Source organism: Mastomys coucha, unplaced genomic scaffold, assembly GCF_008632895.1.
Source record: "Mastomys coucha isolate ucsf_1 unplaced genomic scaffold, UCSF_Mcou_1 pScaffold23, whole genome shotgun sequence".
In the NCBI taxonomy this organism is placed as follows: domain Eukaryota; kingdom Metazoa; phylum Chordata; class Mammalia; order Rodentia; family Muridae; genus Mastomys; species Mastomys coucha.
Genome location: NW_022196906.1, coordinates 109,687,571 through 109,704,379, shown reverse-complemented (window position 1 = coordinate 109,704,379; position 16,809 = coordinate 109,687,571). Strand labels below are relative to the sequence as shown.

Genomic DNA, 16,809 nt, shown 5'->3' with positions numbered 1-16,809 from the left:
CCATCCACTTCTACCTGTCTCACTGCACCATCCACTTCTACCTGTCTCACTGCACCATCCACTTCTACTTCTCATTGCAGCTGGCTCTTTTTCCTATTGATAATGGCTACTTTTTTGTTGTTGTTGTTTGTTTGTTTTCGAGACAGGGTTTCTCTGTATAGCCCTGGCTGACATGGAACTCACTCTGTAGACCAGGCTGGCCTCGAACTCAGAAATCCACCTGCCTCTGCCTCCCAAGTGCTGGGATTAAAGGCATGTGCCACCACTACACTGCTTCTTTTTCTTCTAACGTGAATCAGGTTCTACTTTGCAGGCAAAAATCTATTCAGTCTTTGCAAGCATCTACTCTTTGATGAGCACTGTGTGGCTACAGGATTGCTCTTGTGGGCCCATTGCTCAGGGAATCCCTGACTTCAGACCCTTTGCAAGAAGGCCTTGTTTAAGTTCACTTAGCATCAGATTCTACTTTCTCCACATCTTGAATCTGAGTCTCAGATGTGTCTTGCTTTGTTACAAAAATGAGTCCAGACTGGCAATCAATATACCAGTTCTGATCTAGCGCTCGGTGGCTGGTATTTCCAGGTTTCTCACAGTGTGCCTACACTGCCTGTTGGGGTGCACAGCACAAGGGACGAGAGGGGTCACTGGGACCAGCGAGCTGGACCACCCCTGCTCCAGCCAGATAAAGGAGCCCAGACAAGAATGGCATGCCTTTCCAGGGCCTCAGACGCTTAGACCTGGCTTAGAGTGTGGCTGCCGTTCTAGGCTGCTGGGTTTGGGGATAATTTTAGACAAGAGCCAACCGATACACTGTTCACAAGCTAGGAAAGCAAAGCAGAGAGGTGGCAGGAACTTTTATAGCTTTACTCAGATCATATGTGCTAGAGATCGGAATCAAATCTGCTGGCCTAACTCAAAGGCAATGGATCATCCACATCTTCACCTTACACTTCACTGGAGAATGAAAGAAGATGTGAGAACTCTGGTGACACTGGACTGTGTGTGTGTGTGTGTGTGTGTGTGTGTGTGTGTGTGTGTGACTGTGTGCTATTTGCCTGTGTGTGTGCCTGTACTTATGTGCATGTGTGTGTGTGTGCGGGTGTGCACAAGCTCACATGTATGTGAAACATCAGTGGTTACTGAAGCCTCCTGCCTTCCTCTCTACCTTGAAAATAAAGATAAAAAAACAAAACCCTTCTACAACCTTCTATTACTCAACCAAAGCAACGTTGCAAGGAACTATGAGTAGAGAGTAGCTCTGACATCATCACGATCTGAGTTCTAATAAAACAAGACCCTTGAAGGAAAGAGTCACAGAGAGGGACCTAGTCCTTTCGAATGAAATCTGTGGTGCTTGCACACGAGTGTGCATGCACGCAGCACACACAGACACACACACACCTTGCTGAGTCTATCTACTGTCGTGCATATGTATACGTGTTTAGTGCTGAACACTTAGGGATTAGTAGCCCACTAGGGGGCTTGTCCCCGGAGAAGCCTGATTCCCCGTTTCCCCTCGACTATTAGCTGCCTAGAGCTCTTCATCTAGGGGTGGAGTCTTGGCGGATTTGCCCCACCCACATTAGCATGTCACCTGGTGTTGTCATGGTGCTGGTCTTGTTTAAGCAATCATATTGGTGAGGTTCAGTGGGTGCAGCTCCCCGTTATAAGTAGAAGACCCTGTCTTACAGGAGAGGCCCTGCTCTTCTGGCTTTTCCAATCTTTCCATGGCCTGTTCCACGAGTCTCAGACTGTACCGTACCCTCAGGGTTGCATTGTGGACATGCGTGTATTGGGTATTGGCACCCTGTGGTCAGACTATACAGTTTTTAAGTAAAACTGAGTGGCCAGGGGTCACAAAACCAGAATAATCTGAAACAAAATACTATATCATATGTGGGCGCATCAATCACACATGGATAGGATCAAAATCACAAAAGGAATCCTCAGGCAAATGAACTGTTAACTAGCACATCCTCAGGAGAAAAATGTACCCACCATCATGAATAATGCTTTACCTCTGCCGACGTGAAGAGGATTAATCTTGGCAAACCAGACAGGCCTTTCTCCTTGATATCAGGGCAGTGTCTGTATCTAGCTAAATTCATTGCACACATATTGGACACGGAGCCACCTGCAAAGAGAAAATTTAAAGGTTACATTTACAGCATGAAGTCCTAACACCCCCAAAAAAACCAAATAGGCTGGGAAGCATTGAACAGCTAGGGCTAACCATGTCTAACCAAAACTCACTGTGAAAGGCACCTAAACACCCCAGATGTCTCAACTACACTCTCCCAAATGTCTATAGCTTCAGACCTTTCTATCTCAGAAAAGAAGCAAATTTAGGCCTGTCCTTTTGGCTTAGGACCCTTTTTTCCCCAACTAAAATGTTGAACCTTTCAGCCTGAACTTAGTGTGATAGATATCCAAAGCTGTGTTGTTTATGACACCCTGTCTGTCACCTCTTTGGTGGAATTGAAATGGAAACACACGCTCATCTCCAGCCCCAGAAAAACACTGTTGAATAAACTAAGATGCTCTGAAAGAGCTTCTCCTGAAACACTGCCTTAAAAACGCAGAGGACTTAGCAGTACCTCTCTAAGCTCCCAGCAGCTGAGGAACTCCCTCGTGTTAGATAAAAATCTTAAGTGTTCGATCTGTAGGTCCTAAATTGTAGACATCCCATTTGTTAAGTTTGCATATGATGACTTAGCATTTATGCAAATTTCAATCACACCATGAAAAGGTGCTAGTCAGCTCCATGGTCTGCCAACTTTTTGGTCATGTGTAGGCCTGCAAGGAGAGATCCCTCCACTGAATAGATGTGTAGATGCTCCCAGTGGAGGGTGACGGAGGCCACCAGTGGTACTCACCTGGGTTAAATATTCCATCCCCTTCTTTCCAGCCAACACATTCAATCATTTTCTTCAGAACCGCCTCTTCCACTAACAGAAACACTGGGGACACCTCATACGTATAACTAGACAGATATAAAAAACACTTCACTTCTATGACTAGAGTCAAAACATCCCTTTGGGGGTCCCAAGAAAGGCACAGAGTGAGTTCCACGAAACCCAATGGCTGCCAAGTGGAGGGAGTCTCTGTAGATCTATCCCTTGGGACTAGATAAGACTCCATTGGCAATACTACCACTAGATGAGGCTAAATGTCCATAGTTGGTGGCCTTAGGCAAGCTACTTCGGGAACTTTCAGTTCCATAGGGAATTGAAGGCAGGGAACCACCTATGTGTCATCTATGAGAAATGGCCATTCCTTTGTTTGCACATTTAATAAACTGGTTGTTTAGACTAACTAAAGAGAGGCTATTGTCTTGAGAGCCATGTTTTTCTACTTCATTAGTACAAGTACACTGTCTCCACGTGGAAGTTCTGTGTCCCAAACATGGCGTCTTCTATCACATCAGCTGTATCTGCATAGGTAGGGAGTGTTCTATGAGTAGCTCTCATTGTGTGATGATTTTACTGCCAAGTTCTGCCTTGATTTCTTCCTTTAGACAAGGATACCATCACCAGAGAGCTTGCTATTGTGGCCTTCTTAGAATCACTTCAGCTGAAGGAGCATACTGTCCTGGTCACATGGTCCCTCTCCTATGGCTTCCTATCATACTTGTACTCTTGGCTTTCCCCTCCTCCCTCCCTCCACCCTGGCTGATTCCCTCTCTCCTAACCATTAAAAATTCTGTATCTCCAAGTCTTGGTCCTGAGGCCCTGAGGCCCTGAGGCCCTGAGGCCCGCTCTTTCCTCAGTGTCTGTCTTCATGACTGTGGTTTTCTACCCTGGCTGCTCACTAAAGCCCTTAGATCCACATAACATGTGCATTTCATCAAACTGCTTGGACCCCAGGGGTCCTCAGGTTAGTTCCAATAAGTAGCCAGGGTTGGGAACCACTAGCTTGGGGCATCTCATCCATGCCCACTATTTCAAAAGCTATTTTCTCCCAATCTCTTTCACATTTCCACATTTCAAAAATCCATATCAGAATTCTAGGCCCCAGGATCTCTCAGTGTGGTTGACTATCTCAAACTCATTGCAGATTCATTAGTTCCCAGTGGAAATAGAAATTTTGATATTGCCTTATCCACTGTACAGTTGAGAACTGGTGTTCTCTTACAGTGTCTGGTGAACAGCCAGGAACCTAGTCACAAAGGGTGGAAACCCAGGCATTAGCCAAGAAACTTTTCTGACCCCCATTTCCAAGATCCAACACTATTCACTCCTTTACATCTTCTAAGTGTGTGCACATGCTTGAGGAGTTCAAAGGGGGTTTGTGGGACAGGGTCTCACAGGGAGCTGGTCTTATGAATATGACTATGCTGGCTGGTCTCCAGGGGCCAAGAACTCCCCTCTCTTCACCTTCCCAGTGCTGAGATTATAAAAGTGTGCTAGCGCCAGGGTCCTCATGCTTCTCTACCAAGTGCCATAATGATGGAGCAATGCTTTCATGCTTCATCTTCTAAACCCTGAGTCCAAACTGTTAACATCTCTCACTTGGCAAAGGAAATATCTTCTAAATTCATCCCATCTAGTGACTCAGATTTGAGTATGTGTGTATGCTATGACGGGCACATGAAGATCAGAGGGCAATCATTTCTGATTGATCTTCTCCTCCCACTTGTTTGAGGCAGTCCAGCTTAACCCAGGCCATGAGTTTCTGGAGATTGCCTTGTCTCTGCCGCCATTTCCCTCAGATATGTCAGATCATTGACACGTGTGTTATTGCATCTGGCTAGTATGTAAGTTCAGGGATTCTGAACTCAGGTTGTAAAGCTTATGCACTAAGCCATCTCCCCATCCTCCAGTGAATTGTTTTTAGACAGCAGAACAGTGTTGCCTTTCAAAGGCTTCCAATGCTTGTGGGGTGGTTCATACGTATGTTTCCCTGGCTCGACATGTCGGCTTCTCTCGGTCTTGTTTCCCAGTCACTCTGTTGGAGACACCCACACTGACCTTTCAACAAAGAGTGTCATGCTGCCTCCCATCACAGGGCCTTTGTACATGCTGCCTCCCACCACAGGGCCTTTGTATACGTTGCCCCACCACCATCACACACACTCAGAACTTGTCTCTCTTAATTTCACCTGCTCAGCTCTTACTCCTCCTTCTCTTAGCTTTTCTCAGAGAAGACTTTCCTGGGACAAACATACCTCCATTTCCATTTATAGTATAACACACCTGTCTCTCAGGTGTGAGTTTGGACTTCGCATTCATTCACATTAAGGCCATTTAGTATGCATCTTTCTTTCACCAGACTTTATAACTTCTAAGGACAGCATCAAAGGCACATTTGTGTATGTGTCTTTCTGTGTCTGTCTGTCTATGTTTGTTTGTCCGTGTCTGTTGGTCTGTGTATCTATCTGTCTGTGTCTATGTCTGTCTGTGTCTGTGTGTCTGTGTGTCTGTGTGTATTTGTGTGTGTCTGTGTTTGTATGTGTGCCTTTGTGAGTCTGTGTATGTCTATCTGTGTGTCTATCTGTGTCTGTGTGTCTATCTGTGTCTGTTTCTCTCTGTCTCTGTCTCTGTGTGTGTGTGTGTGTGTGTGTGTGTGCGCGCGCGCGCGCGCGCACGCATGCATGCATGTGTCAGAGGAAAGCCTTGGGCATGGTTCTCTAGTAGCCACCCACTTGTTATTTGAGGCAGTGTCTCTCACAGGCCTAGAGTTTACAAGGAGGCTCATCTGGCTCATCAGAAGCACCAGGGAATTTCCTGTCTCTGCCACCTAAACTGGAACTACAATGTGTCAGTTTTATACTTGGGTTCTGAGGGCTGTACTCTGGTCTTCATGTTTGGGAGGCAATGCTTTCCCAACTGACCCATCTCCTCCACCCAAGACTTGTTTTTATTCATTAATGTGTGGCACAGCCCTGGCTTTTCTTGCAGTAGTTAGTGGAGAGCTCCTTATCCAGGTCTCTCTGTTTGATTGATAGATGTACCTGGCATCCTCTCACAGCTTCACCTGGCAGAAACACCTTCTCCAATATGGCTTAGAGTCCTAGGACTATGACATTTCTAATGGTTAGACTTTGCAAAACAAGTCATTTCAGTAAAAATCATAGAAGACATTCTCATGAGTTAACAGTTGTCCCTAAGCTCTGGTCACACAGTACTTACATGCTTGGATTCAGTGCCTCTGTTATAATCCGGGCTGCCAAGGAGTAGTAATCAAGGCCAGCATAGAGCTGGTTGAAAAATCTGGGATGGTCTGTAATAGGAAAACAAAGTATTCACACTCACAGCAATGGGGCCCCAATAGGTCTTCACACTCACAGCAATGGCGCCCCAATGGGTCTTCACACAGCAATGGCGCCCCAATGGGTCTTCACACTCACAGCAATGGCACCCCAAAGGGTCTTTCACGCATAGGTCAGCCCAGTGTGATTCCACTTAAAGAACTCTCAGAATCAGCATAGATGTCTATAGATAGGTAAGGATTTGCTACACTAAGGAAGGGCTTCCCAACTGGGCAGGGGCACAAAGGACCTCTGAGTTCTAGACATGGTCTGAGCCTACTCTGGGCCATGAGCTGAGTGAGTCATATTTGTGTACCTTATTACATGCAGTTACATTTCAACTTTAAAAGTACTTAGCATATATACAAGAAAAACTGTTGAAGTTCCTTTTCTGTGTGTGGATTTCTGTACATATTCATGCATTTGTACATGTGTGTGTGTGTGTGTGTGTGTGTGTGTGTGTGTGTGTGTGCTCCTACAGGCCAGAGGTTGGTGGCAGGTGTCTCTCTCAGTTTCTCTCCACCTTAGTTTAAGAGGGAGTCTCTCACTCTACCCTGAGCTTGTCCATTCAGCTATACTGGCTGACCAGTGGGGCCCTGTGATGTGCCTGTCTATCTCCCCATAGCTGAGCTTATAGGTGTGTGAAGCCTCACCTGGCTTTTAAGGTGGGATCCAGTCCTCATGGTTGCATGGCCAGCAGGCTATCAGAGCTTCTAAAACCCCCTGCGGCCCCCTTCTCCCACCCCAGGAAGTGCTTTGGCATAACTCTTTCTCCAGGTCAATGTTTCTCAGTAAAACGGGAGAGACTAAGAGCTTCACTTTAACTTCAGGTCTCTGCTGCTACCCACATCCACCATTCCCCAAGCGTCACAGATTTCAAGCGTTCACCTATGGTGGCAGTCAGGGAGTGGCCTTTCCGCTCCTCCTGCTACAGAGCCTGACTGGCATGAAGCAGATGGAGTAGCAGCTGTGAGTCAGCCCTCAGTGCAGACACTTCCGGATTCAACCTACTTCAAACTCCATCTTTAAACCCTTGTTTGTCATGGAATAAGAAAGCCCTCCTCCTCCCCCCTCCCCCAACTCACCCCCTCACTCCCATCTCTCTCCTTACTTAAAAGGTCTCATAAAGTCCCCAGCTTTCCAAGTGTGAATCTTCACATGGAACACCAGGCTAACTGGCTTGACACTCTCAGGCACAAGAAACACAGCCTGATAAGAAGCACAAAGGCAGGGGGCCTTTCTAATTCGGGATGTGTGGGAAACAGGTTTGGTGATAGAATTTAATGTGGGCCTCCCTCTTTCAACCATGGGTTCAATAAAGGGAACTCAAATTGAAGCAAATGCCTTTTCAATTAAAGCTTGGAAAATTCCCTCTGATCTGGCAGAGACAGCCAGACATCTCTACAAGTAATTTTAATAGGCTTTTTTAAAGTTCTGTGTTAATTTATGATTGATTTCCATGGTAACATTATGGAAAATACTCAGTAAACTGAAAACAATCTACTGCATTAAATGTCACTCCCGACTTCTGACAGGCGCTGTAATAATGAAGGAGGTGTCTCCGCTTAGGAGATTCTAACTGAGTTTTAGATATATGCGCCAGGCTTTCCCAAGGGAACTTAATCCAATTATTTTTAGTTGGGATTTTATGGCGTTCTTTCCACTAAATTTAGCTCAGTGTCAGAATTCACAGAACATAATGCCTGTGTAGATTAAGACACCGGATTACTTCTCAGCACTGGAAAGTGTGCAAGTTTCAGAAAATCAGCCCCGCCTCCTACCTTGAAGCATCTTCCTTGGATATTTGTCCTTTGGTAGCAATCAAGCTTCATGTGAAAATCACAACAAAACCTAATATTTACTGATTTGGGGTTTTTGGGTTTTTTTTATGAGTCTTGAATATCCAGGCTATCCTTGAACTCACTATGTATCAGAGGATGACCTTGAACTCTGTGACCTTGCTTCTATCTCCTGAGTGCTGGGATTATAGGTGTGAGTCACCATGACTGATGTATGCAGTGATAGGAATGGAACCCAAGGCTTTGTGAGTATTAGGTAACCACTCTACCATCTGAGCTATATCTGCAGGCCTTCTATTCCTCTTATATCTATCTAAAGATTTTAATTTTTTATTTTGATTCTGACAGATTTGGTTGAATGAGTTGGTAATTAGAAATTGCCAAGAATACACCAATATCCTCTAAATAAATCTATTTTTGAGCTTTTCCTTCCTTCCTTTCTTCCCTTCTTCTTTCTCCTCCTCTTCTTCCTCATCTTCCCCCATCTTCTTCCTCTCCCCCTCCTCCTCCTTGTCCTTCCCCACCTTGCCATCCTTTTGGCATACTCTGGGTCATAGGCACAATTTTAAGTCCCATAACATAGTCATATAATCAAAATAACATGGCAGTTTAATAACCAATACATAGGAACTACAGTGGAAATCTTGGCTACACATGGAGGATGAAGATCAAGGAGAGAGAGTGATCCCAGGGCTCACCCATTAACTGATTTCCTGACAACTGTTCTGGTCTTCAAAACGAATCTGCATTAGGGGCGAAAGGGACCCATGTAGAACTCTGCATCAGAGCCGTAGTTTGCTCGACCCATGTGTCCTGTGCTTTAGACACTGGAACCCTCATGTTTACTGAGAGGTAAACGCAGGCTAGGTCAGGGACATGACAAGGCCTTACTGGTTTTGACGCTGAAGTGGATGACATCTTGGCAGAGTTTCAACAGCTTGTCCTGTGACTCCCCTGTGTCCCTCATCTCCAGGTCAAGGAGCTGCCTCAGCTGCTCAGGGGGCTGCCACTCACATACCTGGAGATGGAGTGAGTGCTCACAGTTAACCAAGTTCCCAGTGGAGCCCAGGATGGGGCATTGGAGGAGCCAGAACTCTGTCCCTGGGTAGCTCTGGAAGAGCAGAGGACACATGAGTTTAACTCTTGGGACTGCAGCCCATCTCAAAGGAGCTATGGGAGCAGTGTGGATCCAGCAGGGACCAGACCTCTGTTCAGACCTCTTAGAAGAACCAATATGAGACTGGTGACAGATGTCAGGACAGAGAGAGGCAGGCTGAGATGGGGATGACTCACAGAATAGTCTAGGTGGAAATGACACAGGGGCTGGAGGATCAGGCAGCCTGCAGAATCAAAGATGTCATGGAAGTGTGCTAGGACCACAGCATCAATCAGAGGAAAGTGAAAAGCATTCCAAACAGTGAGACACTGTCCCTAGCGCTCTCTTCCTTCCCCACACAGTCTGTCAGCCCAGCTGCCGGAGCGAGCCTCTTTCCCTCAAACCATTGCCACATATTTCTGCTCAAACACCTTCACCTACTTCCCATCTTCATCAAGATCAATGTAGAAGTATGGAGACATAAGCTCACCACGCGTGAGCTGCTTTTCTGCCTGTGTTTCTTCTCTGGCACTCCTATCTCCTAGCTAGCTAGCCTCTCTCTTCCTCAGACATACCAAGTCTGCACGTAGTGCTGGGGTCACCACATGCTGTGTCCTCTGCTGGAATGTTCCTCTCTCACCCACCTGTCTTATAATGTACTCCTCCTTTTGAATATCTTTGCTGAAATGTTTCAATTATTATTCATTGGCAATTCTGTCTGTTGACATTCCCAGCTGCCCATGACCCAGGCATGACAACCTTCACCACCGCCTTCCACTCTCTGTTTTCAGTAGCAGGTATCACCAAGCTAGCCACTCATCTGTCATATCCTACACAGTCACCACCAGGGGGCTGAGATAGGGGCTCATCAATCCATGGAGACTGATCATCTGGGTTTCAGAGCTCCGCAGTAAAGAAAGACCAGGATCAAATTTAAAGGTGGTGAAGGGTTACAGAAGGAGGGGTGTGTCTGGGAACAGGCGGGAGCATGAGGCTTAAGTACATTTACGCTAAGATACTCAGTGGAGATGTGTGGAGCAAGTGAGTGAGTAAGTGGAGAGGGGTAGATCAAGGTGGGCTTTATCAAACTCCTGGGAAGGATCAGGAACAGAACTCTAGGCTTCCTAGGAGGACACCCCAGGGAAAGGTGCTCAGAGCTCAGAAAGAAGCCACAGGGATCCCCAGAGAACATTGGCACTTATGGAACTTACAGAATAGTGTGCCAGGGATGACCTCTGACAAGGAGGATGACCATGAGGGAAGAAGGGAGACCTTTTAGCATGGTGTAATGGGACCCAAGCCAAGAGTAAAGAGCATCCAAAGAAGAATATGCTGCCAAATGATGCTGCGAAGCCAAGTGAAGGACCAATGAGCCCTCATGGGATTCATCACCACGGAGGTGTTCTTGGCACCGGCAATGTGACTAGAGAGGTGGGGGTGGAGGTGAGATTGGGGTGGAGTGGATAGGTAGGAGGTGAAGAAAGAGAGGGAGGGACTGCAGACATCTTTAAAAAGCTTGGTGGTGGAGAGGATGGGAGGGGAGGCTGAGGTGAGAGACCAGGGAATAGAAGTGGGCTAGAAGCCAGGGAGGTGGGAAGTGGAGGAAACCAGAGGAGCTTTCAAGCTGTGTGAGAGGTGTGGAATCCAAAATTTAGGATGCCTGCCCGGCAGACAGAGGTGAGTCAAACGTGCCTGAGACTACACACAGGAATGGCGTGGGCACAGACAGCTACCCGCATGAATCTCAAGGGAACGCTGACAAGGGAAAACTATCTCAGAGGCTGCTTAAGACAACCATCTGCATGGTTTACTGGACCCAAGGGCTGTAGAGTCAGAAAAATACAGTGGATAGCAGGAGTTTGAGGAGCCAGAGTGGGCAGGCTATAGGGAACACAGGAGAATCTGGGGGGATGGAATTGATCTGGATGTGTGTGTGTGTGTGTGTGCGTGTGTGTGTGTGTGTGTGTGTGTGTGTGTGTGTGTGTGTGTGTGCATGCATACATGTGCATTTGAGAGTCTTTAGCTGGACCTTAAACTTGGGGTCCTATGCTCCCTTCTCCTTGAATCTCCCATGGGTCTCCTATGTCATCTCTCTTTCTCAAGCTCTTCTACAAGAGGAACCCCACCCTGCTCTGAGTGCATCTTGCCCTTCTGCAGTGTTTGCTGACTTTCTTTACTGTCCTGAGCAATACAGGCACCTGTGCAACTTCTCTCAGCCTTCCTAAAACCCAAGTTCCCTTGACACTCTACTTCAGGGTGCAGCTCCTCTGCGAACCTTCAAAAAAGCTCTGCCCCAAACTCACCGCCCTCTCACTGGGATCCCCTATTCTCTTTACAAATGAAAAATCTACCATTCTAGTTGGATTATAAAGTCATTTTGAAACTGGATCTTTATCTCATGTTTCTTTATTTCCTCGAGGGCTCAATTTAATGCCTTTCTAGTAGCCAACATTCAGTTAATATTTAATTACTGAAAAAAGGGGTCTAGCTTTGGAAAAAATACAACTTAGCCAGACATAGTGGCTCACATCTGTAATTCTAGCACACAAGAGGCTGACGGAAGGGAGAACAATTTCAGGCCAGCCTGGGCTACATAGATTTTATCTCAAAAACCAAACCAAACCAGCATTTCAGTAATGATTGGGGTAGGGCTCCTGACACTCTACCCCTAGTGGAGGAAATATTGGCAGCTGATGGATGATGAAGGAGATTTGGTCTCTCTGGGGGTGTGGATCCTGACAGATTGCCTATGCTATAGTGGATAGCCAATCCTACACACAGAGTATGAGAGTAACATAAATTGGAGTAACTAGGTCCATAAAAGAAATGAAGAAGAAGGGGACTAGGAGGAAGGGAAGGAGGAGGGGCTGCAGCAGCAGTAGGGGGAAGACACTCAACTGAGAATGGGTATAAGGGTCATTCTGGCAGGAGCTGGAGGAAAGCATGAGGGTGGACAGGATCAGAATACATTGCAAACGGGCTGGAGGGATGGCCCATGCCTAGGAGCACTGATTGTTCTTCCACAGGACTTGGGTTTTATTTCTAGCATCCACATGACCATTCACAGCAGTCTATAACTTCAGCTCCAGGGACTCTGATACCCCCTTCTGGCCTCTGTAGGTACTGCATACACATAGTGCACAGACATGTAGGCAAGCACTTATAGACATGCATGTACATTAAAAATATAATAACTGCATATTTCAAAAAAGATCATATACATGTTTGAAACTCAGAAAGAATAAATATGTCCTTTAAGGCATAATAAATAATAAAACCCAAAGGTTGCTGGCAGGAAAGTGTGCTGCTAAGCAAACAAGATTCAAAGTATTTCAGTGACGTGCAGAGAAGTCTGATACTAAATTATAAATATGAGAATGAATAAAAGCCGCCACAATCAGTTTTGCCTTAGTCATGACTATTCTGCCCACGTTCAGAGATCATGACAATCTAGTCTATTAGTTTTCTAATTAGTGACCCACATCTCAGAATAAACGCCATCATCTTTGAACTCAGTTACAAATGGCATTTCTTTGCTACTAATACAACTGGGGGGGGGCACATCGCTCCTTTGTGTCCATTTGCTTGTAATTCAGTTTCTACAGGAGGAGTGACTGGGATGATAAGAGGCAATGTAGCCCTTGTTCCTGGGGTCTAAAGGAAGTTAGGCACATGGGCGCTGAAGCCATACCACCTGCATTTAGTCCCCGCTAAATGTACCAGCATGTGATGTGGGTGAGATACAGAGTCCTTGCCTTCCTAAAACAGGAACAATGCCATGTCGGCTGTTTATGGGCTCATGTAATTATTGAGTGTGTGTGTGTGTGTGTGTGTTTGTGTGTGTGTTTGTGTGTGTGTATGTGTGTGTATATGTGTGTGTATGTGTATGTGTGTGTATGTATGTGTATGTGTATATGTGTATATGTATGTTTGTATGTGTATGTGTGTATGTGTGTATATGTGTATATGTGTGTTTGTATGTGTATGTGTGTATGTGTGTGTATGTGTGTGTGCATGTGTGTATATGTGTGTGTATATGTGTGTGTATGTGCATGTGTATGTGTATGTATGTATGTGTGTATGTATGTGTGTGTGCATGTGTGTGTATTTGCATGTGTATGTGTGTGTATGTGTGTTTGTGTGTGTATGTATGTGTGTGTATGTGTGTGTATGTGTGTGTATGTGTGTGTATGTGTGTGTATGTGTGTATGTGTGTGTGTATGTGTGTGTATGTGTGTGTGTGTGTGTGTGTGTGTGTGTGTGTGTGTGTGTGTTTAACTGCACATTCATATGCTTGCCTGGGTAAATAAAGGCCAGAGGACAACCTTTCCTGTCATTGCCATAAAGAATCTTTCCACCTTTTAAATTATTATTTATTGTGGAGACAGTTTCTCATTGGTGAGAGCTTTCTCAGGTAGGCTTAGGTGGCTGGGCCAGAGATTTAACTCTTTCAGCCTCCACTGGCTGATATTTTAAGATTATGCACTACACCTAGCTTTTATATGTGGACTAGATTCAGGTCTTGATACTTACATGGGAAGCATTTTGTGAAATGAGTTATCTCCCTGGTCCCATCATGAATGGGTCAAATATGCAGTGCATATGGCCTGGGCCTGAGGGTGCTACTCAGCATACAGTACCTACTCCCTAGAGTAGATGGCCTGGGCTTGAAGGTGGTACTCAGCATACAGTACCTACTCCCTAGAGTAGATGGTCTGGGCCTGAAGGTGGTACTCAGCATACAGTACCTACTCCCTAGAGTAGATGGCCTGGGCCTGAAGGTGATACTCAGCATACAGTACCTACTCCCTAGAGTAGATGGCCTGGGCTTGAAGGTGGTACTCAGCATACAGTACCTACTCCCTAGAGTAGATGGCACTAGTGGCAAGTCTTTCTTGAGACTGAACCTGAGCCTGTATTTGAATCCTAGATGTGGCAATGCTACCATACAGCGGTCATATTTAACAAGCAGAGACGTCTAGTGTGAGCTCAGGAAAGCTTCTGAGAGGCTGTGAGGTAAATCCTTGTTAGTTTTCACCACCTCTGCACCCTACTTGATTTCTACCCGTGAAACAAGGATGATGCCTGAGAAGCCAGGCACGTGCTCAGCAGGGGAGAGTCAATAGAACTCAGGCTACCAAACAGGGCAAGCGTCTCCTCCTGTGCTTCCTGGCCTCCAGGCATGAAGGGACAGCCAATCTCCCAACAAGTGACACCTGGAAGAGAGGAGCCAGGCTTTCAGGAAAGATGACATGAAGTGGAGGTCAGGTAGGGAAATGGCCTCTGCTGGCATTAGACATCCCCCTGAGACAAAGCTCTAGAGAAATGGAAGCTTAGACGGCCTGGCCTCCCTTTCAGTCAATCTTACAGATGTGGGAAATATATCTAGGATTTTAAAAACTCTCTCTCTCTCTCTCTCTCTCTCTCTCTCTCTCTCTCTCTCTCTCTCTGTGTGTGTGTGTGTGTGTGTGTGTGTGTGTGTGTGTGTGTGTGAATATGGACATGTGCATGCCATATCTGGATGTCAAAGGAGAACTGTAGATATCTGTCCTCTTGTCCCTCCTTGTTTGAGATGGAGGTCTCTTGTTCACCTCAGCCATAGACAGCCTGCAGCCTCCACGTGTCTTGTCTCTACTTCCCACCTCGTGTAGGAACACTGGAACTCTAGATTTTTGCCACAGTGCCCAGCTTCTGTGAACGGGGGGATTTGAACTCAGGTCCCCACACTTGCACAGCAAGCATCTTCCCCACTGAGCCCTCTCCCCAGCCCCACTTCTAGGCTTCCCTATGTGTTTTCTTCTTACCTTTTCATTGATGTCCGTAGCTTTCAAAACCACCTCTTCCATTACCAGCTTACAGGCTTCTTCAACAAACTTTTCTCCAGCTTTCACATCGGTTTGAGGTCCATTAAGTACAACCCCATCCACGAAGATGGGGACCTTCCTGCCAGGGGTCATCTCCTTCTGATCAGTGTCTCCTTTGGAGGACATAGAGAGAGCAGGTTTGAGAGCTCACACCATGAAACACAGACAAGAAACCAAAACAAACCTCCACAAATGGTGTACTTTCACTTGCATGTTTACTTTAAACTCTCTCATACGCCTGCATGGAATGTCAAGCAAACTTCCAGCCGGGTGTGGTGGCGCACGCCTTTAGTCCCAGCACTTGGGAGGCAGAGGCAGATGAATTTCTGAGTTCACAGCCTGCCTGGTCTACAGAGTGAGCTCCAGGACAGCCAGGGCTACACAGAGAAACCCTGTCTCAAAAAAAAAAAAAAACAAAAAACAAAAAACAAAAAAACAAAACAAAACAAAAAGCACACTTCGCCTCAGACTCCTGCCCTCCCTCCCTTCCCCCTTTCCACTCCTGTCAGTCTGCCTGTCACGTGTGTGTCTTCTCTTCGCAGATGAAGGTACCCTGTGCAGTAGGAGTGCTCATAGTTGTTCACGTAAGAAGTCCTACAAAGCTCATGATTCATAGGATAGGTGAAGCCATCTTATGCTGAGTACTTCTTCCTATTGGGCAGTGGGAACCTATGGAGCAGAGAGTCAGTCCTTCAATACTTCAATACTTCAAGCCTGACCCCAAAACGTTGCCATCGAGCACAATGCCTTCTGTGGCAGAGAGATGTCTTACAGAATGCCACCTCTCAAAGACAGCCAGACGCTTAGAGACATTCTCCCAGGGGCATAAATGATTGGGCACAAGATCCTTCCCTTAGACACACCCCTGCTCTCACCACAGCCAAAAAGGAATGGAGGGAAAGAGTTGGCCATTGGAGAGAAAGAGGTGGAAACAATGCTTCACACACCCAGCTGTAGATAATTCTGTGCTTAATCGTCCTCTTGAGTTCTGTCTGCTTGCTTGCTTGTTTTGAAGGTAACTTTGGATCCCTGTCTCCACCTTCCTGTACTAAGACTGGAGTGCATGTCACCATACCTAGTTGATGCTGGTTAGAGATGGAACCTGGGGTCTGTGCATGCCAAGACAACCACTGTACCCACTGAGTTACACACCCAGCCCTCATTCCTGAACATATAAAGCATATATTTGTTTAAACTTTCTGAACCTGCTTTGTTAAGCAGAGCGATCATGTAAGGGACACAAGACCCAAGCCTCGTGAAAACTCGGCATCCTTTGGCCCAAGGAAGCAACACTGTGCAGGGTTAAAGAAAAAGGCACCCAGCCACATACACACTGTTTTCCCAGAAAGCAAGGGTGTACTTCGAAATTGGAATACCAAATAGAATTCTATAAAACCCCATCTCATATTTGATGTCTCTGAATCACAGAAGAAGCCCGAAGGGTCATCCAGGCATCTTCGAGAAAGCAAACAGTGAAATCTTCAAAGGCAGAGAGCTAGTGACCACCGTTACCAAGGACAGGCTCCATCAGCACGGTTCTCTAAGTGGAGGTGCCCTCATCCTTCAAGGGCAGGTGGGTCTCAGGCTCTTTTCCCAGGACCTACATTTCAAAGTCTTCAGGGAAGAAAGTTCCTTTACTTTCCAAAAATGTTTTGCTCACCATAGAGGAGTACCACAGGACCAGAGAATGTCCTGAGACCCATCTAACTCACCCCCAAAAACATTATCAAACACATATGCAAAAAGACTCATACAAGCCATGCATGGTGGCTCATGTACTTGGGAAACTGAAGAGGGAGG

The 16,809-nt window shown here is 46.2% G+C and overlaps 1 protein-coding gene across 5 annotated transcripts in view; it reads right to left on the bottom strand.

Moving 5' to 3' along the window:
- The window catches only part of Gadl1 (glutamate decarboxylase like 1), a 179,552-nt gene that overhangs the window by 136,653 nt on the left and 26,090 nt on the right, over positions 1-16,809 (bottom strand). For 4 of the 5 annotated variants that reach the window (XR_004111808.1, XM_031345362.1, XM_031345360.1 and 1 more), the window contains 5 exons: positions 14,950-15,122; positions 8,941-9,067; positions 6,132-6,222; positions 2,877-2,983; positions 2,019-2,134 (listed from right to left, as the gene is read on the bottom strand). Coding sequence is in view for 4 of the 5 variants with exons in the window: in XM_031345360.1 (XP_031201220.1) it covers positions 2,019-2,134; positions 2,877-2,983; positions 6,132-6,222; positions 8,941-9,067; positions 14,950-15,122 (614 nt within the window). In the remaining variant the exon portion in view is untranslated. Of the gene's footprint in view, positions 1-2,018; positions 2,135-2,876; positions 2,984-6,131; positions 6,223-8,940; positions 9,068-14,949; positions 15,123-15,561; positions 15,679-16,809 lie in introns of all 5 variants that reach the window. The other variant, XM_031345361.1, reaches the window with a different exon arrangement.